At 44.4% G+C, this 25,863-nt stretch overlaps 1 protein-coding gene across 1 annotated transcript in view; it reads right to left on the bottom strand.

The window, feature by feature from the left end:
- Positions 1-1,165: 1,165 nt before the first annotated feature.
- Positions 1,166-25,863, bottom strand: part of LOC127631401 (cytochrome P450 2G1-like) — a 40,413-nt gene continuing 15,715 nt past the window's right edge. Inside the window, exon 9 of the mRNA XM_052109515.1 lies at positions 1,166-1,347. Coding sequence (XP_051965475.1) covers positions 1,166-1,347 — 182 coding nt within the window. The remainder of the gene's footprint in view (positions 1,348-25,863) is intronic.

The raw sequence follows: 25,863 nt of genomic DNA, 5'->3' as shown, positions 1-25,863 counted from the left end.
TCACAGACAGCCCTTATACAGCTCCATTAGCATGAAGGCAATACATATGACTTCAGACTTTCAACCAAGCTCTCATTTTGTTAAAAATAAAAAGTATTTTTTTTTTTTACTGTATGGTTATAATTATTTCCATAGTTTTGCTTTTTTTCTGCTAAAATAGTCACTGTCATAAAACCATGCTACTTTATTGCAAAGGAATACCAAATGTACAATTAAACGAGGGAACGCTAAACATTTTGTTGAATGGGGAAACTACATGGGGGGAAAAAAATAAAAAATACAAAAACACAGAATATATTTAATTTATATCTATATAATATATATCTAATATATCTATATCTAATAACTCTCAGTGAGGTTTGAGAATTTTTATGAACTCTAATAGATTTAAAGGTATCTCCAAGGAAACGGCATGAATGCCATTGCAAACCTCCTACAAAATTGAACATTGAAAATCTGGTCAAAATTATGATATTTTTTTGGTTTATTTCAGTGGTTTGTAATAGCTTGTCAGGGCAAACATTCAGGACTTCTTACCTGCTGCCATTGGTCCACGTCATCGTTAGGTGTGAGCTGGAGCGCCACCTACTTTGAGGCCGACATCTAATTCCCATTCAGTCAACTTGAACACACCTTTACCATTATTCTACCCATTTACACTCTTTTTAACACCCATTTTTGCAGTAGTTTCAGTGTCATCATAAATCACAATAACAGTGTAATTGGTGCCTATTTAAGCCTCATATAATGTGTTAGCACATTAGCACTATGAACACAAAACATAAACAAGACAAATTTCACATTATCTACAGCATATATTACTTTAAATCATCATCAAGTAGTTAAAACAGCTTCTTTTACTGATCTCAAGTGAATTCGACTCATAGAATGAGGCATGAAGTCATTAATTACACATTTTAATGTCATATTAGTTGAAGTTTTACATGCAGTCTTGAGCGTCCTCATATTTAAATGCTCATCTAACGCATCCCACAGTGGTGTAGCCATTGTCTGAATGTTCACAAACAGTAGGTCATTGCTCAGCTGTTTCTAACTTCTTTTTGGATCTGAGCGAAGAACAAAGAGGAACTTCTTTGTAAGTGTGCCGGGGCTTTTAGATGTGGTCGTGTGCCACATGTTTCATGACAAAGGGTAGGCATGATGTTCAGCGGGGGGCGGCAATGAGCTGATAGAATCGAGGCGTGTTGGCGAAGATGCTTAGTTCAGGACTGGGATCAATGTCATCTGGACCATTTGGACTACTGAAATTGAACTTCTGAAGCAGAGACACGATGAACAGAAAGAGCTCCATACGAGCTAGAGACTCGCCAACACAAGAGCGTTTACCTGCAGAGATACAACACAGAGGAGACGACAGTGACCATTTATGCTAAAAACATTATGCAACTGTACCTCTTATAACAGCTCCTTTATGCTTAAACGAAGACCCCTTTGTGTTTAGAAATTATGCATTTGATGAACTTTGAATTAAAACCTGACATGAGTACCAGACATACCTGAACATTACAGCATTTAGCTTGTAATTGTGAATGTACAGTACTGTATCTTGACCTACATTATGAAATTAAATTTTACTTAATAATCTGGGAGGGACTATGGAACATTTAGTAGATTTTTAGCTTTAATTGAAGTTAACAGAATATTGTCATTTTATCCACAAAAATGACTGGATCAATCAATAATTGATGGACCCCTGCAGTACTGCTGTGAACCCCCTGTTGAAGACCCCTGATTAATGCATTTTGTGTCTCATGTGCTTGTTCTAAACATAAAATTCACAGAGACAGACATACATAGTTCTGCTTTCTCTCTTACCTTCATAAAGCTTTTAAAGGGTGCACGCATTTCCATCATTGGTAAGTTACCAATCAGTGGCAGCGCCAGTGGTCCCGGGGGCAAAGAAAGTTCACTCGCCTTCCTACACCATCTGACCAACATCAATATGGCCAATATTAAGACCAACACCAATAAGCCGGAGACTTCCATCTCTCTTCTCCAAACTGTTATGTGCAGCCAATGTTTTCTGTTTTCCTTCTTTCTGCTGGATAGCTCTCTTCTCTTTAGGGGTTTTATAAGCTCAAAGGGACAAGAGTACAATAGGGTTGGGGTGGGGGGGTCACATAAGATATGGGAGAGAGGTAAGGCTTGTGACCAGCAAACCAAGCCACTAATGCTCAAAAAACAAAGAACTAAGCAGGGTCTCATAAAAGATGTGTTTCGTTAAATTGCATGGTACATTGTGTACATTGGAGTCCAAAGATTAATTTTTGCATTTGTCTCATTTAGTAGATTTTTATCTTGTCAACATAAGAATTTGAGTGAAAACTTGTAATAAATCTGTACATGAATTTCAGAATTGCTTAGAAATGGAGACTTAGTTTGTTTAATACATACATTTAACATACTTTAACAGTGCATCTTTTATTATTAATATTAACTATGAATATCTTAATAATAGCAGATCCCTTTTCTCACATGTTATGAAGGTTCCAACAAAACTTCAGGCTGGAACAACAGAAATTCAAGCTCAACAACAAAGCAGACACACACACCCCCAAATATTTTTTAATATGTTTAAAATAAGCTAAATGCATTTACTGACATTTACAAATGGGAGAAACATCCAGGTAAACATTATCGTGCCATTACGGAGGTGTTACTGGTACTCACTCTGCTGTCTGTGTGGGTCCTAATGCCCCAGTACAGTGACAAAAAACACTATACTGTAAAGAGGCACAGTCTTTCGGATGAGACGTTAAACTGAGTTCCTGACTCAGTTTAGCGGTATAACCCCGCTGTCCTGGCCATATTCCCTCCATAGGCCCTCCTAATAATCCCCATCCATTAATTGGCTCTATCACTCCACTCTCTCCTCTCCACCAATAGCTGGTGTGTGGTGAGCGTACTGGTGCACAATGGCTGCTGTGGCATCATCCAAGTGGATGCTGCACACTGGTGGTTGTTGAGGAGAACCCTGTTCACTATGTGAAGTGCTTTGAGTGTAGTGTCAGAAAAGCACAATATATGTGCATCAATCATTTATATTCATTAGGCCTTGTAGAGAGGAGGGGCATACCGATAGTGGGTGGGCTTTGTGTGACGTCGATCTGTGAATGCAGATATGATGGCGATTGTGTTTAGATTACACACATATAAATACAGAGAGTAGAAGTAGCATGCTCACATCCAAACATTGAGGCAGATGCACAATCAAAAATGGCACACTGCTATAAACGCTCCAATATAATTTAATAGAAAAGACAAAAACTAAATTTCAACAAGTTGGGTCTTCGCCAGGCAGTAAAAAAACACCAGATATTGAAGGCCTATATAAATACTAACACCTGGCAGTGGGTGTGGGTAGCAAACAAGCAAACAATTATCTAATGAGGACATACGAAATCAATTTTCCTATCTAAAACAATCAATAGTGACCTACAATAGAGATCATACAACACCAATAACACCAATCCTGAAAGAATAACATCAGAACACCAACAATGTATTACAAAAGCAACTGAAACGTAAGTAGTTCAGTTCTCTTTATTTCACAAATATGTAGCAAATAGCTTCAGAATATATAATATTCAAGCAACTAAAGTATACATAAACACATTTCACAGAAATTAAGCCAGAAATTTTGGACAGAGGTTATTGAGTGTACATACATACAGTATATAAAATGCCTCTCTCTGAAAGGAGTTTGTTGATATCTTCAAGATAAACCGAATTTTTTTTTTTTATCATTTAGTCGAATGTTGCTTCTATGTTCAGCAATATTTGTTTTTAAACTCTGTTGTGTTTTTCCAATGTGAGCCAAACCACATGGACACATTATCATATAAATGACATTTCTGGTATTACTTGAAATTAATAATGAATTGAATTATACAGGACAAGCAATTGCTTTTAGATACGTTGTTTTCTGTTGAGGCATTCATTTTGACCTGTATATTCGAACGCAGCAGAAGCTTTTTTTAATCCAGCTGTGTGCATATCCTCTTTCCTGAAACACGTGGTTCAAATCAGTAAGTTGTTTTTATATGTTTCTTCAGAACTACAAATGTGACATACTGTATCCTATTGAACACATTTTTGTTAAAAGAGACCCACATAAATTTGCATAATTAGGGGCCATAGTGCTCCCCATTGCTGTTCCCTTAATCTGCAGATAGAAGTCATTTTTATACATAAAGTACCAGCTTAACAAATTACATTATGCAGTCAATGCCAGGAGTTTTATTAGACAAACAATCATGTAGAGAAAATATCAAAAGCATCAATGCCATCATCATGGGGAACGTTGTATATAGTGACTCAACATATAACGTGGCAAGTAAGAAGTCATTGCTGGGGAGTTTTACAGATTGTAATATCTTAATCATTTCCATAGAGTCCTGCACAAATGACCATCAGAATAAACACGTCCTAATGGATCTAACCTTTTTGCATTTCACACTACTGTAACCCACACACAAGACGAGACAGTCACAATGTCGGAGTAAAACTGCTTTATTAAACAGAGCAGGCAACAGTACAAAAAGGGCAAATCCAGTGAAGAGTAGTCGAGGGGAGCGTTGGGTCGAAGCCGGGGAATCAGAGTATATCAAAGGAGACGAGACAAGCGAGAGGAAAAGACAGGGGAAGCTAGGGGAACACTAGAGCTGGCAAAGCGAAGGGGTAAACTAAACAATAACCAACAAGAGTGAAGCGAAAGGGCAGCGTATAGGGGAAAACGAACAGTGCAGGTGAGACTAATAATCTAGTGATTAGAACGAGTGCGGGTGAAACTAATACTCTGATGATTGTGAGCGAGCGCGAGAGCCAGAGGGGGCGGGTGCAGGTGAAACTAATAACAGAGAACATGAACGCTAACAAGGGGACTGTGGAGTTAAATAAGGGACGAAAGTAAAACTTACGGAAGACCAAAAGGGACAAAATGGGCAAAGAAGAGGTAAGGGCAAAACGAGACAAGGTGAATGTTACAACTACAAAATAAAAAAAGAAAAGAAATCATGGACACTTTCACACATCTATATCAGTGCGCTGGCCACACATGAGTGGATGCAATTTTTTAACTGCAAAATTGTAATTTGATTAGATGCTATTTACCTGACCTTTTTGACATGACCATTGTGGTATTTCTACACTAGGAGGCGCACAAAACGACTTTGCCTGTGAGAAGCACATGAGCTCGCTATGAATGTAATTTGGCTGGACTTTAATGAACAGTAAATTTCAATGAACGGCTCAGAATTGTCTTCACATACCCCCATCACCACCTTGTGTTTGGGAAACACTGTCATAGAGTGTCCGCCTCCCTCATGTCAGCGCTGCTCTTTCCCTTCAACCACAGCCCTGCAGTCAGTCTCTATGTTTTACACACACCTTAGTCAAATACATTTAAACTCAGTTTTTCACAATTCCTGACATTTAACCAGAGAAAGCCTTCCCTGTCTTAGGTCAGTTAGGATCACTACTTTATTTGAAGAATATTAAATGTCAGAATATTAGTAGAGAGAATTATTTATTTCAGCTTTTATTTCTTTCATCACATTCCCAGTGGGCCAGAAGTTTACAAACAATTTGTTAGTATATGGTAGCATTGCCTTTAAATTGTTTAACTTGGGTCAAACAATTTGGGTATCCTTCCACAATCTTTTTGGCTCATTCCCCCAGAATTGGTGTAACTCAGTCAGATTTGTTGGTCTCCTTATTCGCACACACTTTTTCAGTTCTGCCCACAAATTTTCTATCGGATTGAGGTCAGGGCTTTATGATGGCCACTCCAAATCCTTGACTTTGTTGTCCTTAAGCCATTTTGCCACAAGTTTGGAGGTATGCTTGGGGTCATTGTCCATTTGGAAGACCCATTTGTGACCGATCTTTAACTTCCTGGCTGATGTCTTGAGGTGTTGCTTGAATATATCCACATACATTTCCTTCCTCATGATGACATCTATTTTGTGAGGTGCACCAGTCCCTCCTGCAGCAAAGCACCCCCACAACATAATGCTGCCACCCCCATGCTTCACGGTTGGGATGGTGTTCTTCGGCTTGCCAGCCTCACCCATTTTCCTCCAAACATAACGATGGTCATTATGGCCAAACACTTTGATTTTTGTTTTATCAGACCAGAAGATCTTTGTCCTCACTTGCAAACTGTAGTCTAGCATTTTTATGGCAGTTTTGGAGCAGTGGCTTCTTCCTTGCTGAGCAGCCTTTGAGGTAATTTTGATATAGGACCCTTTTTACTGTGGATATAGATACTTGTCTACCTGTTTCCTCCAGCATCTTCACAAGGTCCTACCAGACTATGGTTCTGGGATTGATGTGCACTTTTCACACCAATCTACGTTCATCTCTATTAGACCGAACGCGTCTCCTTCCTGAGCAGTATGATGGCTGCGTGGACCTATGTTGTTTATACTTGTGTACTGTTGTTTGTACAGATGAACGTGGTACCTTCAGGCATTTGGAAATTGCTCCCAATGATGAACCAGACTTGTAGAGGTCTTGGCTGATTTCTTTTGATTTTCATGATGTCAAGCAAAGAGACACTTTTATTTTGGAAGTCTAGTTCCTGTTCTATAGTCATGTGTTTCATGTTGTGTGATTTCCTGTTTTATAGTCATGTGTCTACGTGTCTTGTTTTCATTGGTTTATTATCTTGTTAACTCGTTATCAGTTCTAGTTTGTCATTGGTTTAAGGTTATTAGTCTTGTTATCTTGTTTATAGTTCTGTCTGTTCATTGGTTGTCTTGATACCCGTGTCCATGTACTTTAACACTCATGTTTGCCACAGTCCTTTGTCAGGTATTGTTAATGTAACATTGTTTGGTTGTCTAGTCTAGTCCAGTCAAGTCAAGTCAAGACCATGTTTATGTTTACGGTTTTTGAATTTCATGTAATAAATAAATCCACTTGGGTTCTTCAGAGATGGAAGGGAGAGCAATGATGCAGTCAAGTAAGGCTCTTTATTTCTCTGCCTTCAACACTCTGCGTGCACTCTTCCTCACACAAATTTGTCAACATAAACTTCTCTGAGACTTCAGCTTCACAGTACATATAAACTTCAATCTAAACTCTACAGCTTCACAATAAACATTTAATAAGACACGCCAGTCACTGGTCACTCGTGTTGTTCTCTCTCTCTCTCTCTCTCTCTCTGGCGGTGGCGTGGCCGTTTATATGCAGCTCTCCCCATGCTCACTGGAATTAGAGACAGGTGTTAGACATAATTTAGCTCAGGTGTAAGCGCCCTTACCACATTCTCTCTCTCTCTGGATGGCAGGGGCGAGGAGCCTACCCCCGTGCGGGACAGGGCTCAGATGGTGGTGGTGGGGTGGCGGAGGTTGCCTGTGTTTTAGCGCACTGAAACAGCAATGTGATGGATTGTGAGCAGACTTATAAAGCAATGGCTTACATGCGATTGGCTAGGAATTACCCAGCTAATGAAGTGATGGTGTACAGCTGCTAGTCTTCCCACTAGAACTACGCTGCACTACGTTGCACTTCCATTTCTATCGGGAAGACACGCAGGCTTGAGTGAAGTTTAAGATGCCATTTATTTGATAAATGTAAAACAAAGTAATGTCTCTCTCTATGGCGTAGGCCCCGTCCGGCGGACCGAGGGAGTTGTGCCTCGAACCGTCATATCCTGCCGGAGATAGGAGGCAGGGGCGAGGAGCCTACCCCCAAAAAGAGAGAAAGTAGTATACTACCCCCAAAAGAGATGATCCTGTTTGGTACGAACCGGGTCTTGTGTTGGGCGTTCATTCTGGAGAAGAAAAATAGAGATGTGAGCATCAGAATTGACATGAAATTTGTGATATCTCTGGTATGGTTGTGTGAAGCCTTTGCAATGGGAAGGTTTTTTTTTATTTTTTTTGTGTGTTTTTGGGCTCTCCGTTGAGGCCCCTGGTTGTGAGGTGTCCGCTAGGTGTCAGAGGCGCGCCGCAACAGTGGTGCTAGCGATGAGAACATGGAAGAATGTCTGGAGTAAGAAAATTCTGCGTTTTATGCAAAGCAAAATAAATGCGCCCTTGGAGGCGCTCTGGGAACCTCATTGAATGTTGTACTGATCGAAGTAAATTCTTTCACAAGGCTTAGTGAAGGCTATATTAACCCGTTGATACATATTTGTTTGCACTCGGGAGTGGAGTCACTCTGCTTACGTTTAATATATTTGCATTCTGATACATGCATGCATGGATATGCGATTAATGATAACAGATTATACGTCTTTTCGAAGGTCTAATTGTTCGACGTTGATATCCAATCTCTGTTGCATGATAGCAGTCCTCCAGAAACAGCAATTGTAGTATATTTTTATCAAGTTAATCAGGAATAATCAATGAAAACATTGTTGATTTATACCACAGTTATGTCTGAGGGGCAAACATGCAGTTTACTGTATGTAAAGGCCTGTGACGTGATGAATATGTGCTCACATATGTTTGACTATTTGACTGTGTGTGCAGAAACATAAATAGCATTACTTAGGGGGGAGAATTGATCTCTTCCAAAGGTGGTGCTGTTACTTCCTAATATGGTCAAGACCAGAGTCAATGAAGAGGATGATAACGAATGCATGTTTAAAAAAGTGTAAGCCCCACCTTGTTTGAGGAGATGTATTTAAGTGAAAACAAACCCAGAGATGTTTTAGTTGTTGTTACTGTGGTTTCACGGTAGGCAACTCGGCTTTATGGTATGATAATAAAGTCTATTCTTCTGTAATCAAAACCCCAAAGATGTTGAGTGATTTTTCACAAAATTGGCACAAGAAACTACGACACAATTTGTTTATTTGTGCCGGAAGTGTGGATGACAACATGCAATATCAAAAACGGGACTTCATACCTTATGAAATCGCGATCGCCAGATGTATCCAGTTCAGCCTGCTTGGGTCAATTGTCCGTGACAGAGTTCATTCTATAACGTCCAGTAGCACTTTTGTACATATTTATAAATCTTGATGTGTTCTCCATGTTTACATGAGATCTCGCCTGGAAGATTTACACTTCATCGTTCTTCGACAGACTATGCAATCTGAGCAGCATTTGTAAAACTGCATTTACCTGTTGTAAAACTGTATACAGTATTATCTTATATATGAAGTCTTCTAAACAGAATGAGCCCATCTCAAAGTCCAAAACATTTATTTTTTTCACTTTAAAACAAACAACATATATTAATTCTGAAACTTGAGAAGTGAAGCCCAAAGTGTCTTCTTTCAAAAGATACTACAACTGTGTCCATACTCCAGGGGAGCCAGTAGATACAGCCATTTAAGTTGGGTATGTAATTTGCATGGTTTGTGCTCGGGAAGGGGGGGCGTGCACATCGACAGGTGAAACTGATGTCATGCTCCCTCGGAATGCTCACATCGTGGGCTCGGTCTTCCTAGTGAGTAGGGCATAGGGAAGATGAATTGGATTGGAACACGCTACGTGATTTGGGCGAATGCGGCCGCAAAATGCAGGGAATCTTACTGAATGAAGTAATGAGAGCCCGTATGATAAGCGTTGACTGTACATGATGATATGCATGAATAATTATCTCAACGCTCGGGCATGCAGACTGTGAATGATAAGTGAATGAACCTTGACCGGGTTGCGCTCATGAGATTACGCGATTGCCTGCCATACTATGAGAGTGAATGCGCTGTTGACATGAAATACTGGCTTTTGATATTGATGCGAATGCGTTATGATGAACAGGCAGCGTTGCAACTTTGTGATGAACAGGTTGAATGGCAACGGAAGGTTTAGACCCATGACTAGATCTGAATGCATTTGATGGATATGAAAATGACTTAGCTTATTTCTGATGGAAGCCGGCTGCTGCCTGAGCCGATGATTTTGCAGTATTCGCGGGGTGCGTGCTCCTTCCGCGACGGGTCGTGCAATGCGATTGAGAGAGATCTCCTGAGTGAATGAGATATGTTTGCTGGTTGTTTACTCCCCATGGGATTGATGTTGGCAGAAGTTGAGATGAAGTGACGATGTCGTTGGAAAGGGAAGGCAGGCTTCCGGAGAAGTGCTGTGCACTGGTTATATGTGGCCAGGAGACATTGAAGCGCGTCTAGTTGCCTGTGTTTTAGCGCACTGAACAGCAATGTGATGGATTGTGAGCAGACTTATAAAGCAATGGCTTACATGCGATTGGCTAGGAATTACCCCGCTAATGAAGTGATGATGTACAGCTGCTAGTCTTCCCGCTAGAACTATGCTGCACTACGTTGCACTTCCATTTCCATCAGTTTTATTTTGAATTCAGGGGGTGTCACTCCCAAGGGGAAGGGGGAGGGGGGGGGGGTTAAGTGGAAATATGTCACATGGTCTTGCCGAGTCTAGTCGAAAGTATGTCATGTGGAGAAGTCCCATGGTAGGTCCTACCCAGTGAGCATGGAGACTGGGGAAGAGGGGTCTCTGCCCAAAGAGGTTGCAGTTTGCCAACCGGGAAAAGTTTTTTAGGGGAAAATACATTGCAAGGGGTTGCCTATGGGGAACCAGCGCATGCAGAGCACCTATCCCAGTACAGGGCATAGTTAGCACAAGTACTGGGCTGGCAGTGAGTTTCTCCGAAGAATCTGCCACTGGGCTAGGAGGAAATCAACCAGGGAACACATTTGTGAACACTGCTGAGAATCAACAATGCACATCTTCAGCTCGAGGGAGGTGAAAGGTGCTAGGCGCAAGCGGTATACCCGGCCGGTCGGTCTGGACTTACCCGTTTGTTCCTGCTAACACACAGGCTCAACTCGGAGATTGTAGAATCTCACAAAGGTGGTGTAGCCCAGCCCGCTGCTCTGCAAATGTCAGCTAGAGAGGCGCCACTGGTCAGAGCCCAGGAGACCACCACACTCCTGGTAGAATGGGCTCGTAGCCCTGCAGGGGCCGTTCGGCTCCGAAGAGAAAATCTAATTAGCAGAATGCACGTCCAATCCTTTTATTCCCGTATGTCTGGGAGAGGGTTATGCAAATACCACTCGCCAATTCCTATTGTCCTTTTATCAAAGATCAGAGGTGTCTCGGGCTCTCAAGAGTGACCCCTAGAGTCACTACATCGACACAATTTCGAGTGAGTGACAGATAGGGAACTGGGTTTACAGGGCTTCAGACCAGGGCTGGTTCTAGACATTTGGAGGCCCTAGGCCAAATTTATGTTGGAGGGCCCCTGCACCCCTCCTCCACTCCAATTTTCAGAATAAATAAATAGCACTTGAAACAAATATGACTCCTAACCTTTTTATTTATACAACATCTGTCAATCTGAAGGTCCTTCAGCCTATTTAGGATTACCGTTGACACATTTTTGCCAGTTGTCTCTTCTACAAACAAGAATCCTAGGAAATGCTCTTATTTCTGGCTCTGGTTGCAGTTCCACAATGTATATAATGATAGACATCTGTTCCTGGTAGCTAATGTCTGGTGTACAATCAAGGATGATTGAAAAGTACTTTGCAGTGTGGATTTTTGCAACTATTTCTTTTGTCAGTTGACTGCTCATCAGATTCAGAAGCTCATTTTGTATATCTTTCCCCAAGTAGTGTGTGTGTGTACTGCCATCTTTGATTTTAGCCAAGTGTTCCTGCATGACTGGATCAAACTTTGCCAGGAGCTCAACTTCCTTTAGGATATGACCATTATCATAAACAATGAGTTTGTCTGTGGATCCCCTAAATCCAAGATTCCTCTCAGCAAGAGACTGTGTAATTGCTAACAGTCTTGTGAGAACATTTCGTCTTTCTTCCTCCAAGATGGTCATCTGTCTCTGGTCTATGGTTTGACATGTTGTAGACTGTTTTTCACTTCTGAATATGCCAACCATGATCTTTTGTCTCTTTTACCATTAGCATTTTTCTATAAAACAGACTGTGTCTTTTTTTATTTTGGAAAAACAACTTTCTTTGACTTTAAATGGTCCTCTTTGCACTGTCTCTGCTCTGAAACTTTGCTAAATTGTGTCAGGCCACAAGGCTGGATCAATGTTGAGCTTCAGGTACTGTGCTTCCTATTTCACTTTTTGTTGATGTTCCAGGTGTGGCGTTGTCTCCTCCAGACTCAATGACTTCCAGTCTCTCACTACTATTGCCTTTGACCTCATGGCTACTCTCTGGCCCTTCACTCTCCTTGTGCAGTTGATGCTCTGCCACAAGGCCATTCTCTTGCTCCTCTGTCTCTTTCCCCTGTAGTTCTTCTGACTCACCACTGGTCTTCAAAATCCTCATAATTGATCCTACAACAGGTAGTGTTTAAAACAAGTAATGTAATTAGGCTACATTGGTTTATCTACACTGTAAAAGATAAAATACATAAAATGCGGGTGGATCACCAAACTAGATTGCGCAACCTTAAAGCCCAGGGCCGCCCCAGGCAGACAAGGGCCCCCTGGTAGTCAAGGGCCCCTCAGCACTGGCCCCATTGGACCGGTCGGTAATCCGTCCCTGATCACGAGTTGCACTTTCTTTGCTGCCCTCGTTTTGGTGCCCTCATAAGTCATTGACTTAAAGTCAGTCAACTGCAGAAAAGTTGCAATTTATTTTCATCGTACCCTATCTCTTCATACATTTAGAGGGTGGGATCCACTTTGAAATGGTGACATTAATTGGTTTCACTACAGGTGAGTGACAATTCATCTATATCCAATGGACAAAGAGCGTAGTCTTTTCCTGCCGTCTTGATTGGTGGACTAGCGAATATGGATGTTATGGAGCCCTGCCTCCAAGCCCGAAGCCCTAGGCAATTTCCTACTCTGCCTATAGGTAGTGCCGGCTCTGCTACAGACTGTGAATAAAATGGTTGCTAATGTGACCAAAAATAATTGATTGTGACAATAATTATCATCTAGTTGCCACTGGTGATAGTCGCGTTGTGTGCTGTCATATGCGGTTTTGCGCCACTTTTTACCCGTTCTGTTGTGATGAGCTCGCTGCACCGCACGCAATAACAAACCCAGCGTGAGAGAGTTGTGAACAAATTACTCTTTTGAACCGGTTCTTTTTCATGAATCACCCAAAAAGAACTAAGGGTTTGAACTCAGGAGCTCAGGTTGCGCCAGCTGCGGCCTTCTCTCTCTCTATGTTTTCTCTCCATAGATTGTTAGATGCGGCTGGGGCCATCTAACACTATAACATGCATCGGGTAAGGCGTTCTTTTTCAATCCTATTCTTTCAGGGGGAAAGACTCTGCAGAGACCACTTCCTGCCCAATAGGAGAGGTTAACATGTGGCAAATATGTCACATGGGCTTACCAGCCACACAAGGAAGTAGGTCCTGCCTCGACAGGGAGGAGCTCTACAAACAGAGTGACCGGGGGTCCGAGGGAGCTCTGCCCAAGGGAGATGCAGGTTTGGAGCCAGAGGGCTAGGGAGGAAGGACACCCAGTGCCCGTGACTTGTGGACTCGACTGAGGGAGTAGAGTGCACGTCTTCAACTCAGGGGACGAGGTGAAGACACGGGACATCAACCTGCTAGATTTAAAGTTAGCTACAGCGATAGCAGTATCATTTGTTCACGCGACTTTCAAATCGTAAAAAGAAATGGCTGTGCACAAAACCATGCCATGGTCAATAAACAAGGTGCAGTCATTCCTCTAGCAACTTAAGTAAAAGCAATAAAAGATAACTTTTTACATCGAAAATTACATTGAGGATATTGAGTTACATTACTTGGGGATTGTTTTGTAGTTTACATTTAGAGTTAGTTTGCAGTTCTAGAGGTCTGGTTAAACATTTAATTAATGCTTGATTTCAAGGGCTAAAATCAATAGAAGAAAGGGTAAACATGCTACATGTGTGTGTGTGTGTGTGTGTGTGTGTGTGTGTGTGTGTGTGTGTGTGTGTGTGTGTGTGTGTGTGTCTTTGCATTGTGACAGTTGTTTAGTGTGTTGATTCTAAGACATTTTATCAGTATACATATGTATGTATATAAATGTCTAACATTTGGTTTGTGCATAGTGAGGGAAAAGATAACAATGTTGTCTCAGTGTGTTGCCTCTTTGTAAACGCTATATTGTACCACACTAGAGTTGGAATTGAAAAAATGTTTTTTTTACAGCTTTGTTACAGAAATAGTGAAAATTTAACCTGACATGTGGCACTTTCCTACTACAACAAACTCCCTGACGGCTGAATATCGCATCATTCTATTGGAAAGCTATAAAGATAACTATAACTTAAATGTCATGTGAAAGGTTATAGACCGCCCAGTGTTTACCTGCAGAGAAGGGGATAAAGGCTGAACTCTTCTTAATGTTGCCTTTGGCATCCAAAAAGTGTTCAGGGTTGAATGTCCAAGGGGTTTCCCACTGTCAGAGACAGAGTGCAACAGGGGAATAATCACTGTGTCTTGGAGGAATTCATTTGAATTTATTATTACACATATATACATATTGTGAAAGATTTGGTGCATCCGCAACAATTGGTACAACTGTATATGTTGTTGATTGTTACCTTTGGTCACATAACCTCTGAATGAAATGTCTTGTGTGGCGTAATGAGGAACACTTAGTGGGACAATCGCTGCACTTCACGAATCACAGCATCAGTGAATGGGAGGGACTTCCTGTCGTCTATTCAAGCGATTCTGTTCCGTTCTATACCTCTATCAATCTCCTGCTGCATTTGTTCTAAGGAAACATGATAATAATAATAAAGTTAATAAAGATCATGTATGCACTTGCTTCGTGTTTTTTTCCTTTATGTTGTTAATTTACTTGGTGTGAATTGGCTGAATAGAAGGATGTATAGATGCCTCACCCTGTATGTGTGGGTGCTTGATCAACAGCATCAGGGTGCAGAGGTGGATAGTAATGCACTACATTTACTCTGCTACATTTACTTGAGTAGCTTTTTGGGACAAAATATATATTTTAGATTTCTAATCAATACTTTTACTTGTTTACAAGTAAATTTTAGTTTAATTTTAGTTAATGTGTAATTATTGAGAAATTATTGAATCAGACTTTTCGAAAGCGGAAGTACACACAGCTGCGCATGCTGCTGACACAGACTGTCACTCAAGCCGGGTCCCTCACTGCTAGTGATGGGAAGATCAGATCACTTTACTGACTTGAATTTTTTAGTCTCGTTCAGCAAAATGAAGGAGTCTTCATTCAAGTAATTTCGTTCATTTGAGCAGAATTAAATTAAAATGTTACATTTTCTACTTACGCAAACTTTGTTAATAGTCTCAATAAGGAAAAATGTATAATGCAGCCAATGACAAATTATGAGATACAGAAATGATTAGTTCACCTCTGGAATGAATCTTCTTGTCCGAGTCTGTGCACGTGACAAAAGAACGAATGTCGGACCAAAAGTGTTGAAAGGTGAACTAGTCATTTCTGTTTCCTGTGCAGCGCCTATGCAGTTTTCACGTAACAGACAAACGGAGGTTGCGCAATGCGCATGCGTGGCCAACACAAAATGAACGGATCACTCTCTGAGAATACTCGTTCTTCTGAGTCACATAAAAGATACGTTCAAAATGAACAAATTGTTCATGAACTACCCATCGCTAATCACTGCTGCAGCATATGCTCTTCAAAAAAGTTAAACACTTTTTCCGCTCCGGACAGTGAAAAAAAATTGTTTTAACATGCAATGCCTTCATTTAACACCAAGACAAGCTGATATTTTAAGATTAAGCACGCTGAGGTCAATTTTGGCTCTAATACTACCATGGGCTTTTCTGTGTAATGTGGTAATTTTCAGGATGATAATGTAACTGGGCTCTTATGACAGCAGTTTTTAAGTGTACATTTTTAAATCAGTGCAGCAATATATGTATAAATGTTTTCCATCTGAAAGTACTAAATATTAAATTAAACAAATTACAATAAAAAGCAAAGTAATCTCTTCAGTAATCAAATACTTTTTGAATGTAACTGTATTCTAATTACCAATTATTTAAATTGTAACTGTAGTGGAATACAGTTACTTATATTTTGTATTTTAAATACGTAATCCCATTACATGTATTCCATTACTATGTCGTGAATTCTGACGCTGATGTATTCACAGAGTGTCGGAGCTCTTGGGCTGTCGCAGAATCAACGTCACATGTGAACGTTTAAAATACATTTTTAATATATACTGTACGGTATGTTAATGTTTGTGTTTTGTTTGTTTGTTTGTTTTTTCTCCAGAACTCTTGTTACAGCTCTATTGAGGAATACACTGAGCAATTATACTGAAGAATGAACCACATTAAACCACCTGTTTATGAAACAGCAGAAAACTAAAATGCACTCATACCATAACCTTTCACAACTCTCATGAGAATGGGGGCTCTGACTGTAAAGTCTTCTCCTTGGTCCAGTAGGGCCTCCTTCATTGTATCGTAACCAACCAGAACAACCATTCTCTGGGGCTCGAGTTTCACCGTCATCACAGGCCCATAAGTTTTACTCCACTGTTTGAGAGAAAAGACTTTACCACCACACACCAGTGCAAGCTTGGACAGGTTCTCTAGTAGTCATGATTGTTAGTAGTTTGCTCTACTGAAGACTAACAGCAGGCAAGAACTACCTTAAGATTGTCCATCCTCACTCTGCCTGTCTTGACAGCTGCCTTAGGCATCACTGGTGGCTCTTCATCGGTTTGAGTTCTACCAAACTTTAAGGTTAAGGTTAAGTCCTTTAAGGTTAACTAATCTAGGTTTAAATATTAGGCTTTTTAAGGCTGTTGTTGTTTTCAGTTGGTCATTATGGTGTATTTACACACTGAGTAAATTGCTCTTCCCATATATAGTACGGTCAAGTCTCATAAAGTCACTTTAGAGTGCAATTTGGAAAAACATTCTTAATTTTACATACAATACACAATAAACGAACAGTATCAAGAAGTAGGTCTAAAACACTTGCACAGAAAGCATTTTGAAATGTGAAATGTTAGCAAAGTTGACGTTGTCTATTAACTTAATCCACTAGTGCAAATAGCTGCATTATGATAAATGAGTAAACATCTGCACAAGACCCAATGCCCCTTGCAGTCTCCTTACAATAACCTTGCAATTCATTTGAAACATAAGATTCGAACATACAAAATCCTGCTTTCTCTCTTACCTTCATAAAGCTTTTAAAGGGTGCACACTTGTCCATCATTGTAAGTTGCCAATCAGTGGCAGTGCCAGTGGTCCTGGGGGCAAAGAAAGTCCACTTAATTTCCATCTGGCCAACATCAGCATGGCAAAGATTACGACTAACACCAGTTGTAGGAGATTTCCATTTCTCTTCTCTAAAATGTTACATACAGATAAGTTTTCTATACATCTGTTTTCTGCTTTTATCTGTTCCATGTTGCATCTTTAGGATTTTTATATGAACATAGGTAGCAGAACACGAAGGGGTAGTTCCAGCGTGAATGGCATAGAGGTCAGCTATGTGGTGAGGTATGTGGTCTGTTTGTACATGTTATCCAGGGAGCCCCCTCACCTCCTTTCTGCTGTCTAACGTCTCGGTTACTGACGTAACCTCCGTTACCTGATGGAGGGAACGAGACATTGTGTCGCTGAGTTGACACTAGGGGTCGCTCCTGCGGAGCCCGGACATCTCTGATTTTGAGAAAAGGCCAATAAGAATTGGCGAGTGGAATTTGCATGTCACTCCCCTGGACATACGGGTATAAAAGGAGTGACGCTGCAAATACACATCAGGTATCGCACTGAGGTGCCGAGCCAAAGACCCAGCCCTTTCAGCGGATGGTTCAGTATTATGGCTAGCGGGGACACAACGTCTCGTTCCCTCCATCAGGGAATGGAGGTTACGTCAGTAACGAGACACTCCCCGTCTGTCACTCAGTCAACATTGTGTCGCTGAGTTGACACTAGGGGTCCCCATGGAAAACGCCACAGAGCTGAACCGAGTTACGTCGACTGGCAGTGCGAGACGGGCAAACCTCTGTGTGCCTCGTAGCCAGCGCAGCAAGCCGTCGCATAACTACCCCCAACACACTTGCAGGCATGAAGCGGATCCCCTGCACCTAGGGGAACGGCTAACTGCTCAGAAGTATAAGGACTGGCTGGTCCAGCCAGGGCCTTCTCTCTATTATTCTCCCCTGTAAAAGGAACGAAATCGTTCGGCTGGGGGCCAAATATATATGGTCCAAGCTGGGGGGTGTCCCCAGCGGAAGCACATCATGTGGAATGCGTCGTGGTAGACCCTACCCAATGGTGGGGAGGGGTTACTACAAACACGGCGACCCAGGGCAGAGGGCCCTCTGTCCAAGGAAGACGTGGTTTACCGGTAGGGAAACCATTTTGCGGGATATACATCACACGGGGTTGCCGAAGAGGACAACCAGCACATGTGGAGCACTTACCTCAGTACGGGGGCCTAGTGACGCCCGTACCGGGGTGGCTGCGAGCCTCTCTGAAGACTCGACGGCCGCTAGGCTAGGGAGGAAGGACGTCCAGGGTTCACACTTCCTGCGAACGCAACTGGGAAAAGAGCACACGTCTTCACCTGAAGGGAGGGGAAAGGCGCTATGCACAAGCGATACACCCAGCCAGCTGACCCGAACTTACCTGTTTGTGTCACCTGATAACACACGGGACGAAACTGGCTCAACCCTGAGGTTATAGAACCTTGCAAAGGTGTTAGGTGTTGCCCAACCCGCGGCTCTACATATGTCTGCTAGAGAGGCGCCATGGGAAAACGGCCATGAAGCCGCAACGCCCCTGGTAGAATGGGCTCGTAGGCCAGCAGGGGGCGGCACGTGCTGGGCGTGGTATGCCATCGTGGTGGCATCGACGACCCAGTGGGCGATCCTCTGTTTGGAGACAGCGCTTCCCTTCCGTTGTTCACCGAAGCAAACAAAGAGCTGCTCGGAGCTTCTAAAGCTCTGTGTGCGGTCCAAGAAGATGCGAAGAGCACGCACCGGACACAGCAACGCCAAGGTTGGGTCTGCCTCCTCCTGGGGCAGCACTTGCAGGTTCACCACTTGATCCCAAAAGGGGTCGTGGTAACCTTGGGCACGTAGCCCGGTCGGGGTCTCAGGATGACGTGAGAGTAAGCCAGACCGAACTCTAGGAACAGTTCGCTAACAGAGAACGGGTGCAGGTCCCCTACCCTCTTGATGGAGGTGAGCGCCGTCAGGAGGGCGGTCTTCAGAGAGAGCGCCTTTAGCTCTGCTGACTCAAGGGGCTTGAAGGGAGCTCCCCGAAGGCACCGAAGGACCACTGAGAGGTCCCGCGAGGGAACGAGGCGTGGCCTGGGGGGGTTTAACCTCCTCGTGCCTCTCAGGAACCGGATGATCAAATCGTGCTTCCCTAAAAACATACCTTCCACTGCATCGTGAAATCCGGGAGGGCCAATAAGGGGCCACTAAGAGGACCTGCTCCCCGTCCTCCCTGACTTTGCACAACGTCTGTGCAAGTAGGCTCACTGGGGGAAATGCATCCTTCGAAGCCCTGGGGGCCAGCTGTGTGCCAGGGCATCTGTGCCGAGGGGGGCCTCGGTCAGAGAGTACCAAAGTGGGCAATAGGAGGATTCCGGGGAGCGAACAGGTCTACCTGCGCTTGGCCGAATCGACTCCAGATCAGCTGAACCACCTGGGGGTGGAGCCTCCACTCTCCCCTGGATGTAACCTGCTGCGACAGCGCGTCCGCTGTGCTGTTGAGGTAACCTGGGATGTGAGTGGCCCGCAGCGACTTGAGCGTAGACCGTCTTAGCGGTTGATATACACTGCCGCGGCTGTATTGTCCGTCCGGAGCAACACATGCTTGCCCCGGATCAACGGCAAAAGCCTCCTCAGGGCAAGTAGTACTGCCAGCAACTCGAGGCAGTTGATGTTCCAATGCAGTCGCGGGCCCGTCCAAGGGCCGGCGACAGAGTGCCCGCTGCACACAGCACCCCAGCCCCGTTGGGAGGCATCTGTCGTGACCATGACGTGCCTGGAGACCTGGCCTAGGGGAACTCCTGCCCGCAAGAACGCTAGGTCTGACCAGGGGCTGAGAGAGCGGCAACACATCTTCATGAAAAGGATGCGGTGTGTGCCGTGGCGCCATGCTCGTCTCTCGACTCAGGTCTGCAGCCAGTGCTGGAGTGGTCTCATATGCATCAACCCAAGCGGTGTAACCGTGGCTGATGATGCCATATGCCCCAGGAGCCTCTGAAAGGGTTTCAGTGGGACCAACGTGTTCCTTCTGAACGTACGCAGACAGCTCAGCACTGACTGTGTGAGCTCGCTGGTGAGACGTGCCAACATTGAGACCGAGTCCAACTCCATACCGAGAAAAGAGATGCTCTGAACCGGGACGAGCTTGCTCTTTTCCCAGTTGACCCGAAGCCCCAAGCGGCTGAGGTGCCTGAGCACCAAGTCCCTGTGAGCACACAACATGTCTCGCAAGTGAGCTAAGATTAGCCAGTCGTCGAGATAGCTGAGGATGCCCTCAGTGGGGCAAAGGCTGCCTCCAGCGGGGGAGGGAGTGGTCTGCTTACCAGCTCCCGAAGTGCAGTTTCCTGAGTCCCAGGGCTGCCCGTCTCAGGTAGCTCTGCGTCGGGGCCGGCCCCGAGGGAGGGGCCTGTGGTGGGGCTGGTGTTGGTACCGCAGGGGGACGTGCTGGGCGATGAGGAGACGGGGTCTGTAGCTCCGCCTGGGCAGGATGTGCTGTATCGCCTCCGTCTGCCTCCTCGCCGTTGAGAACTGCCGGGCGAAGACTCCAATGGTGTCGCCAAACAGCCCAACCTGGGAGATGGGGCGTCAAGGAAACGCACCTTGTCAGCCTCTCGTGACTCGACCAGGTTGATCCATTGGCCACTGAGCCATTGGCCGAGAGCCTGCCCGAGAGCCCGCGCCGTGACCTTCGTTGCCCGGAGGGCGAAGTCGGTCGCCGAACGCAGCTCCTGCATTAGACCCGGGTCAGGACTACCCTCATGTAGTTCTCTAAGTGCCTTGCCTTGGTGCACCTGCAGGAGTGCCATGGCATGCAAGGCAGAGGCGGCATGTCCAGCGGTGCTGTAGGCTTTAGCCGTCAGAGACGATGTCAGCCTACAGGCCCTGGACGGAAGCCTCGGGTGGTTCCGCCAGGTGGAGGTGTTTTGCGAGCATAAGTGCACTGCGACCGCTTGGTCCACCTGGGGAATCGCCACGTAGCCCCTTGCTGCCCCGCCGTCGAGGGTAGTGAGAGCAGAGGAGCTTACCGCTCGCGTGCGGGCAGTAAACGGTGCCTGCCACGAGCGCGTAAGCTCCTCATGCGCCTCCGGGAAGAAAGGAATGGGGCGGAGCGTGGCCGTAAGTGGCGCTCTGGCCCCAGGAACCAATCGTCGAGCCGCGAGGGTTCGGGTGGAGGTGGAAGATTCCACTCCAGCCCAACACTCGCGGCTGCCCGGGCAAGCATGGCTGTCAGCTTTCCGCAGGAGCGACCCCTAGTGTCAACTCAGCGACACAACGTCGACTGAGTGACAGACGGGGAACCACCAGTATCCAACACAAAAATAGAAGATGGTTCAAGTGAACTTGATTTTATGGTTTTGCTTCTTTAAGCATTATGAAATCTGAATGATCAATTGAATAATTGTAGTTTCATCCAATTGGTATCAACCTGCAATAGCAACTATTTATTAAGTTTATATACTACAACAAACTGAAATAAAAAAAAATATTTGAATGTGTTGACAGTTGCATTATGATGTTTTTATGGGGTTGGCAAATTTAGACTGACTAAAATATGCAAGCACTGAAAAATTCAAAATTTAACATTACAAAAATGTTGCGTGGCCCCTGTGTGAGGCTGCCAGCCACCATAATAAATTAGAATGCCACAACATTTGTAAAGAATGGGGAATCATGCAAAGATTGCAGGTGGCCTCGCAATTGCTTTTGTTTTCATTTAATATATGTTATTAAATGTAATTCTTATTTAATCAAGACAGCCTATACATCAAGAGTGTAGGTTGGAAGGGTTCACTCCAACTTTGAACCAGCTTTTGGCATTTTTAAAAGAGCTCAAAACTATTGAAAACGTCATGGTTACTGTTGTAACCTCCGTTTCCCGAGGTAAGGAACAAGACGTTGTGTCGATTGAAATGACACAAGGGGTCTTCCTGGGATGCCAAACATACCTCTGAACCTGAGAAAAGGCCAATGTTAAGTTGGCAGACAGAATTTGCATGCCCCACCCCAGACATACGGGTATAAAGGGAAGCGGGGCAGCGAATGCCAGTCAGGATTTTGCCCTGAGGAGCCGAAAATAAGGTACGACCATTTACAGTTGTAGGTATAGTGCTGTGGCAGGAGGGACACAATGTCTCGTTCCTTCCCTCGGGGAATAGAGGTTACAACAGTAACCATGACGTTCCCTTTCTGTCAATTACTCGACGTTGTGTCGAATGACATGACACAAGGGCTCCCATATAAACTGTGAACTTTCGAGACAGTTGCAATCAGGCCACTGCGTGCTAGAGGCAACTGTGTCGGCTGCACATAGCCCTCCCCAACACACCCCAAAGAGATGTCACATACAGACCTTAGGTTCCCCACACCCCTGAGGGGGGGGACAGGTGCTACATGACTAGCATGGGAGCAAGCCTGGCAGCCGCGGCCTTCTCTCTCACTATGTCTCTCACATAGGACGTGAAGTGGCTGGGGCTATCTTAATGCTATGAAATGCATCGGGGAAGGCGGTCTTTCCCAGTCCTATATTTTCAGGGGGAAAAGACCCTGCAGAGGACACATCCTGCCCAGTCTAGGGGGAGGTAACATGTGGCAAATACACCATGAGGGTTGTGAAGCCGTATGTGGGAAATGTTGCGGTGGTAGGTCCGGCCTAATGAGGGGGGACCCTACAAGCACGGCGACAGGGGCAGCGGGCTGCCCAAGGGAAACGCGAGTGCGCCGACAGGGGGACCGTACCGCGGGAAATACATCATGGGGTGTTTGCCTGAAAAAGGAACTAAGCCCGAGGAGCCCAACCCCAGTACAGAGCACCTGTGACTCGTAGTGTGTCTGGACGCGAATTGCTCTGCTGAATTTGCAGGCCAGAAGGCTAGGGAGGAGAACATCCAGGGAGCGATGCTTAGTGGCTGACCAGGGATTGAAGGCGCACTGGATCAACTTGGTGAAGGGCAATGTGTGCAAGCGGAACACCTGGTCGGTTGTGCTGCGTTACCAAGTTCTATCGGCTCGGACCTGACAAAACACGGTACTCAACCGACTCAACCCTGAGATTGTAAAATCTGGCAAAGGTATTGGGTGTTGCCCAGTCCGCTGCTCTGCAGATGTCTGCTGAGGTGCCATGGGCCAGTGCCCATGAGGATGCCACACTTCTCGTAGAGTGTGCTTGAACCCGCAAGGGGGCGGGCACGGCCTGGGTGTGATAAGCTAAGGAAATAGCATCAACGACCCAGTGAGCTAACCTCTGTTTGGAGATGGTGTTCCCTTTCCACTGTCCGCCGAAGCAGACAAAGAGCTGCTCAGAACATCTAAAGCTCTGCGTGCGGCCCAAGTAGTTATGCAAAGCACGTACCGGACACAGCAACGAAAGGGCTGGGTCTGCCTCCTCCTGGGGCAGCGCTTGCAGGTTCACGACCTGGTCCCTGAAGGGGGTCGTAGGAACCTTGGGCACATAGCCCGGTCGTGGCCTCAGGATAATATGAAAATGTGCTGGACCGAACTCCAGGCTGGTGTCGCTGACAGAGAATGCTTGCAAGTCCCCAACCCTCTTGATGGAGGCTAACGCGATCAGGAGGGCCATCTTAAGGGAGAGGGCCTTGAGCTCAACTGAATCAAGCGGCTCGAAGGGGGATCTCTGAAGGCCCAAGAGGACCACTGAGAGATCCCAGGAGGGGAATTGGCTAGGCCGGGGAGGGTTCAGTCTCCGGATGCCTTTCAGGAACCTGATAATCAAGTCTCGCTTACCTAGGAACTTGCCATCTACTTCGTCATGGTGGGCTGCGATAGCAGCTACATACACCTTCAAGGTGGAGGGGGACAGCCTCCCCTGTAGCCTCTCCTGCAAGAATGAAAGCACTGACCGAACTGCGCACCTCTGCGGGTCTTCGGCTCGGGAAGAACACCAATTTGCGAACAAGCGCCACTTTAGGGTGTAAAGTTACCTGGTGGAGGGAGTTCTGGGTTGGTTGATGGGTGGAAGGGCATTCAACGCTGCTGTGTATTGCTATTTTGTGAGTGGGAAACTCAAACTCTTGAGTAATCAAAACACTTTTAGGAGGAGAACACTCTTTTAACAGCGAAAAGTGCTGTCGAAGCGCCCAGGGGGATAGAATGCACAGCATGCAGAGAGAGAGAACGACAGCTGGAAACATGCCGTAGATCCAACAGCAATGCTTGTCGCTGACAGGGGTGAGTGAAACAGTGGTGAACTTCAGCTTGCTGTTGCACAACCATTCGGCTCCGAAGAATAATTCTGACTGGCACTCGCACTTCCCTTTATACCCGTATGTCCGGGGTGGGGCATGCAAATTCTGTCTACCAACTTGACATTGGCCTTTTCTCAGGTTCAGAGGTACGTTTGGCATCCCTGGAAGACCCCTTGTGTCACTTCATTCGACACAACGTCAAGTGAGTGACAGAAGGGGAACTTGCATTGCCTTCAGTGACATAAGTTTCGTGAGAACACTAGAAAGGACACATCAACCCATTACTAAATTTCAACATACCTGTTTGCCAGTGTTTTCAGAACGCCTGTGCCTTTTCGCATTGTAGAGAGAACTTGCACGCTCATGGTTGCCAGGTTGCACAACTAAAGCATAACACTGGCAAAATGTTTGTAAACTGTGCAAGTATAAAGATCTGATTGGGAGATTGCCCCTCTTGATGTCTGACAACCCCAAATATGTTGAAATCTAATTCTGATCGACTAATCACTGTTATTTAAATTCTGTTAGTTATCAAATGTAGATAATTAATTGATCTTAATTAAGGGGATGGTGGTTTGCACAAGGGGATGGTTTTTGCCATTTCTTTATCAATGGTGATGGTATCCCCTCGCATCCCCCCTCAACTCGAGCGCTGAGTTTATATATTCAACTGGGTTTGCCTTTCTTGCTGAAAAGACCATCTTACTGTATGTTTTGGGTGTTGTTCCCCTGCATGGGATGCTAGTGTGCTTTTGGTCCACCAGCTAGACCAGCCAAACCAGTACTAGCCAGCATAAACCAGTGTAGACCATGGAAATTGTATGCTTGTTTAGCTGGTCTTTTTTTTAGCAGAGTTTAGACTGGTGTTGTTTGTGCAACCTGGCAATTTGAGGATTGTTATTTTGCCGTATTTTCCCTTACATGAAAGGGAAATTTATGGCAAGTTTGCAGCAATTTTGCAGCAACTCTAAATTTTTTGTAAGGGTTGCCTTGAATTTGCTTTACCTCCAAAACTGTTTTTAACCAAGAAAGGCTTGCCTTGTATGGCCACACCTCAATTAGTCTCATTAAGATATTTTGGGCTTTGTTAGTATTTTTGTAAATAAACCTCACTTGGGTTTATACTTCTCAACGCTCTTTGTTTTTTGTTTTCCTACAGAACTCTTGTTATAGCTCTATTGAGGAAAACACTGAGCAATTTTTATGATGGTGTTGTCAAGGATTTTAAAGGCATTGTTGACTAGAACATTTAACATGCTTCTAAAGCCTAAGAAATGTGATATATAAAAATAAAAACTACCAATAGAAATGCAATATGTGTCTTTACTGCTGAAATGATTAACCCACATACAGTAAATAATAATATTCTTACTTCAGTATGATCATATTCCATGTCAAAATTTTATAACAGCTGGTTTAGATTGAACAATATTGTTTACTGCATTCAAAATAAATGCAAATACATAATTTTAGCAGTATGACATAATTTTTTTTCACTTTTCACAAACAATAGTC

Source organism: Xyrauchen texanus, chromosome 38 (genome assembly GCF_025860055.1).
Source record: "Xyrauchen texanus isolate HMW12.3.18 chromosome 38, RBS_HiC_50CHRs, whole genome shotgun sequence".
Lineage (NCBI taxonomy): Eukaryota > Metazoa > Chordata > Actinopteri > Cypriniformes > Catostomidae > Xyrauchen > Xyrauchen texanus.
Note: the sequence above shows the minus strand (reverse complement) of the source record. Positions and strands in the feature narration are given on the sequence as shown.